General features: G+C 51.4%; 1 protein-coding gene across 2 annotated transcripts; it reads left to right on the forward strand.

Moving 5' to 3' along the window:
• The first annotated feature begins 448 nt into the window (after window positions 1-448).
• LACRT (lacritin) lies at window positions 449-4,304 on the forward strand. Of its 2 annotated transcripts, XM_044227847.1 has the most exons (5): window positions 449-784; window positions 1,992-2,033; window positions 3,133-3,237; window positions 3,615-3,716; window positions 4,177-4,304. In XM_044227847.1, the coding sequence occupies exons 1-5, from the start codon at window positions 727-729 to the stop codon at window positions 4,239-4,241; spliced, it is 372 nt and encodes a 123-aa protein (XP_044083782.1). In that variant the 5' UTR covers window positions 449-726; the 3' UTR covers window positions 4,242-4,304. The 2 variants fall into 2 exon arrangements, with proteins under 2 accessions (XP_044083782.1, XP_044083783.1); XM_044227848.1 differs by lacking the exon at window positions 3,615-3,716.
• Window positions 4,305-4,662: the final 358 nt, after the last annotated feature.

The raw sequence follows: 4,662 nt of genomic DNA on the forward strand, positions 1-4,662 counted from the left end.
AGATGTTCTGAGTGTGGCCTACAGGGGAAGGAAATTCACTTATTGTGGGGAAACCTTCAAGCCTCTGCACTAAGTCCTGTGCAGATGGAGGCAGGGGGTAGACAACAAGACCTTCCAAAACCCCAACCTCCTCCTGGGGAGATGCTAGTCCTACCAATACCCTCAACAGACACATTCCAGAATCTCCTCAAACAAAAGTTGCTCTGCATGTGGTCCCTGGGATCCCAGAGATTGAAACCACAGGGTGAGTGGGGTGAAGAAGGAAGGAGAAGGGGCGCCTGGGTGGCTCAGTGGGTTAAGCCGCTGCCTTCGGCTCAGGTCATGATCTCAGGGTCCTGGGATGGAGTCCCGCATCGGGCTCTCTGCTCAGTGGGGAGCCTGCTTCCTCCTCTCTCTCTGCCTGCCTCTCTGCTTACTTGTAATCTCTCTCTGTCAAATAAATAAATAAATAATCTTTAAAAAAAAAAAAAAAGAAGGAAGGAGGAAAGGGATGGTTGGGCGTCAGTCACGAAAGGACCTCCCAGGCATCAGCCAGCCCCAGGTAGCCCTTGTTGACTTAGCAAGTGACAGTTTGGGGACGAAGAGGAGGAGGACACGGAAGTCACACCCCTCCAAACTTGATTCCCATTGGCTCTTGGTATCCTTAAAAGGGCCCAGCAGTGTCAGCACTGGTATTCCCAGACCCCCTGAGGATTCTGTGGCTATAGTCACTTCTCATCTCACAGCATGAGATTCTCAGCTCTCCTCTTCCTGGCAGCCCTAGCTGGAGTTCTGGTCTATGCCGGTGAGTATGGCTCTCCCTCTGCACCCCACCAGAGCCCGGACCATCCTGGGCTTATCTCCAATCTTTATTCCTCTCTTCCTCTCCCAGTGCTGTCCTGGCTCCTCCTGCCTCTGCAAGTGACTACTGCCCCCAGTTCTCCACACATAGCCCCTTTTCCCCACTGGCTGGAGAGCCAGGAACCCCCTAACTGTGCCTGGTCTCCCAGCTCATCCCCTCACACACCATCCTTCACCCACTATGCTCAGACCACATTGACCCTCTTGCAGGGCTTCTGGGCCACCGAATATAGCTGGACAGGTTTTTCCTATCACAAGGGTGCCAGGCAGGGAGTAGTGGAGGTTAAAATCTAGCCCACACTCCACTTGCCAAGCAGTGTGCCCCTGTCTTTCAGTATGCCTTTCCCTGAGAAGAGCCAAAAGGCACGATTCAGGCCAGGACACCCCTGCTGCACCACAAACACCGTGACCTTCTTTCTTGCTCTTCCCTCTGCCTGGGACTCATTTCCTCTCTCTGGCCCCTTCCCTCAGCGAGCCCTGAATGTCACCCATCCAATGCTTTCCCATCTGTCAAATCTCAGTTTAGATATCAATGCTTCAAAAAAGCTTCCCATGAACATGAAGGAAAAAGTAGACCCCCTTATCACCCTACATTGGACTTGCCCTTTCGGCACCATCACATGGTGATTCGAGAATTATGTACTGGAATGGAACCTGGGTCAGGGCGGGGTCTTTCCACTTCCTCAGCACTGAATCCCCTCTACTAGGCAGAGATCTAAACATCGTGTTGAAAGAATCAAGAGCATGGAAACTGGGGTCCCATCCCAGAAATCACTCAGGCACGACCCATGGCCCGTGCGCTGTCCCCTTCTGCCACAGAGGAGCCTGAGTGCCTCCAACGGCAGTTGGGTCCCCAGCAGGGATCTCAGAGCACACTCACAGGCTGGAGGCAATGGAAATGAGGGCAGTTCTCCGAGAATATTACACTACTCCCAGGAGAACCTGCTTCAGACAACTGTAGGAGGGGTTACATATCAGACAGACCACCCTGGTAGATCTACCAATGAGGCAGAAGGGACATTTAACCAATAGGGAAATGTGTCTCCCTGGGTCTACTAATGCCCCAGAGAGCTGAGGATAAAGACTGGGGGGTGGAAGGGTTCACGTGGGTCAAGTTCAGTCCTCACTGTCGCCTCTTTCTTCTGCTGCAGAAGGTGCCTCCTCTGATCCCACCACAGAGGCTGCTGCAGCTGGTAAGTCCTTCCCTCCCTCCTGTCCCTGCCTTCAAGGGGAGAGGCTAACAGCTGGGGATGTGGGTGGAGGCCAGGAGAGGAATGGGAGGTGGGGTTTGTGTCCTGCTCTTGCGATAATGGGAGGAACATGGAATGGGGTGGGACAAGCCTAAGAATGAAGTGGGACAACCCAGGCAGGTAAAATCAGTAGGAAGAATGGGGAAGTTGGGAATAAAAGGGAGAGAATGATGAGGTTAAATGATAAGGAAAATGTCCCATGTGGTATGAATACCTTCACCCAATGCTCCTAACTCTTTAGCAAGGTCCCCACTGTCCAGCCTCAGACATCATTTCCGACCCTGTTTTCCATACTTCTCCTTCATGTACCCCCCACATCAGCTAAACTGAACTGGTTTGCATTCCCACACCTGTCCCATACATTCTTTGCCCTGAGTTCTGGCTGACTGATCTCCTGCCCCCAAGGAAGCCCCTTTAGAATATCCCCCCTGCCAAAATCCTGCCTTCAAGACCCAGCTTCTCTCTGACATGCTCTCTGATCATCCCCATATCTTACCCCAAATCCCTCCCCAATCCTATCCATTAGAAGTGCCCAGCCCTGCTCACCTTCCAAGAGGCATAGTCTTAGTCTTAGTCCATCTGGGATGTACAACAAATCACCACAGACTGGGTGGCTAAACAACAGAAGTTTATTTCTCACAGTTCTGGAAGCTGGAAGTCCAAGGTCAAGGTGCCACTACACTTGAGTTTTTTAGTAAGAACCCTCTTCCAAGTGACAGACTGCTAAGTTCCCATTATATCCTCACATGGCCAAAAGAGCCATGGAATCTCTTTTTATAAGGGCACTAACCCCATTCATGAGAACTCCACCCTCAAAACCTATTTACCTCCTAGGCCCCACCCCTGAGGACCATCAAATGGAGGGTTAGGATTTCAATATATGAATTTGGAGGGGGAGAACATTCAATCCCTGTGAGTAGAAGTCTTAGCACTTCCATATCCCAACCCCCAGCACATATTAGGAAGCCCGGGCCCTGCTTCTCATTCCAAAAATAAAAAACACTTTGACCTTGATCAAATCAACCAATGGGTATGTTTGTAGCTGAACCGGAAGGGACTACATCTGCAGCAAAACCTGCTTCACCCCAAGAGCCCGCCCAGGAACCACAAAGTGCCGCCCCAAGTAAAGAAGAACTAAACCTATTGAGTAAGTCTTGGTCTCAATGCCAGATAACAAGCTAGAGAAGTCTCTGGTGGCAGGCCCCCATGACACAGCCACCCGGGGAGATGAGCCCAGGGAGAAATAGACATATTGCTTCACCTGAGCGCAAAGGCACAAACAGGGATGCACACACCATGCCCACACATGGAGCTTCCGCAATGGTAGATTTTGCTACCTACATGGTTCCCTCACTTGCCTTCCCACCTTCCTATAAGAAAAAAGCTGGGCCCCTTAGCAAAACTTCTTTAGTTTAGGAATTTGTATAGGGACAATGTCTGGTGAGGGGTGGTAGGGGAAGGTGGGAGTTTTCTCGAAAATGATGTGACTTTTCTGCTAGTGTGATTCTTCTGCTCCAAAATTAGAATTCCTGGCAAACAAAGATCTCTTGGTATCAGGACATGGCTTAGAAGGAGCAAAAAAAACACTGCATAAAAGAGTTGAGTTTGGAAGACGTCTTTATGAGGGTGAGTGCATCCCAAGGCAAAGCCTTGTGGGAACAGGAATACTCACCCTCCATCATCCAGAGGCAGGAGGTGGGCAGGAACACCCAACTCCACCCCACACGGATGACCTGGAACCACCCCAGCCCCTCCCCTTCCTTTGAAACACCCCTCCTTCAAATGTCTCCATTGTTGCCTTTAAATGTCTCCGATTTCTCATAACCATGCTGAAACCACATGGTTGCCGGATACCAGATTGCCCCTGGGGTCTAAGGCCCAGCCTTACCACTACAGAGCCTGTCCAGGTGGGGAAGGGGCAGGTCCCTCGGCCCTTGGTGAATCCAACCTCTCTCCATCCATCCAACTTCTGTGCCAGGCCCTCCAAGGGCTGGGTGAAGTTGGAAAGCAGAAGTTGACTGGGACGGCCAGAGTGGAGCTGGTGCCTGGGCCCATGAGCCTCATTCTCACCTCTGCTTTCTTCTAGGTGGAGCTGAATGGGGACGAAATCTGAGAAACTGGGGTGCAAAACTGAATGTAGTTGGGGTCTGAGAAGTTGAAAAGAATGGGATCAAAGCCTTAACCATGCTTGCAGCCCAGCATGATTAAACTGAAGCATCTAACTTGCTGTGTGTCTGTGCTCTGTGGGGGAAATGGGGGGGGGGGGGACAGCGGGGGAGAGGCCTGGAGGAGACAGAGAGCAAAGCCCTAGCTAGAAAGCCAAGAGGCCCTGGGTGTCCTGACCCAGGCCTATGGCCAGTCCCAGCCTGCCTGGAGGACACAGCCTCTAACAAGCTTTTGTATTCACACTGAGCCACCGCCCCTCGTGCTGGGCCTCCTTCTACCGCAAATGCCACTCCCGTTCTGGTCTAATCCTTCACGTACTGTGCCTAGTGACATTTTAGCATTTCCAAAAATTAAATCAACCTCCAAAGAACCCAGATTTGTCATGCTGAGAAGAGTCAAAGCCTGA

Source organism: Neovison vison, chromosome 12 (assembly GCF_020171115.1).
Source record: "Neovison vison isolate M4711 chromosome 12, ASM_NN_V1, whole genome shotgun sequence".
In the NCBI taxonomy this organism is placed as follows: Eukaryota; Metazoa; Chordata; class Mammalia; order Carnivora; family Mustelidae; genus Neogale; species Neogale vison.

Excerpts from the sequence above, each read along its gene's own strand:
- LACRT (XM_044227847.1), top strand. The coding sequence starts at position 727 with ATGAGATTCTCAGCTCTCCTCTTCCTGGCAGCCCTAGCTGGAGTTCTG. Across the intron at positions 3,238-3,614 it reads AGAAGAACTAAACCTATTGA|AATTCCTGGCAAACAAAGAT; the intron begins GTAAGTCTTGGT and ends CTCCAAAATTAG. Across the intron at positions 3,717-4,176 it reads TGGAAGACGTCTTTATGAGG|GTGGAGCTGAATGGGGACGA; the intron begins GTGAGTGCATCC and ends GCTTTCTTCTAG.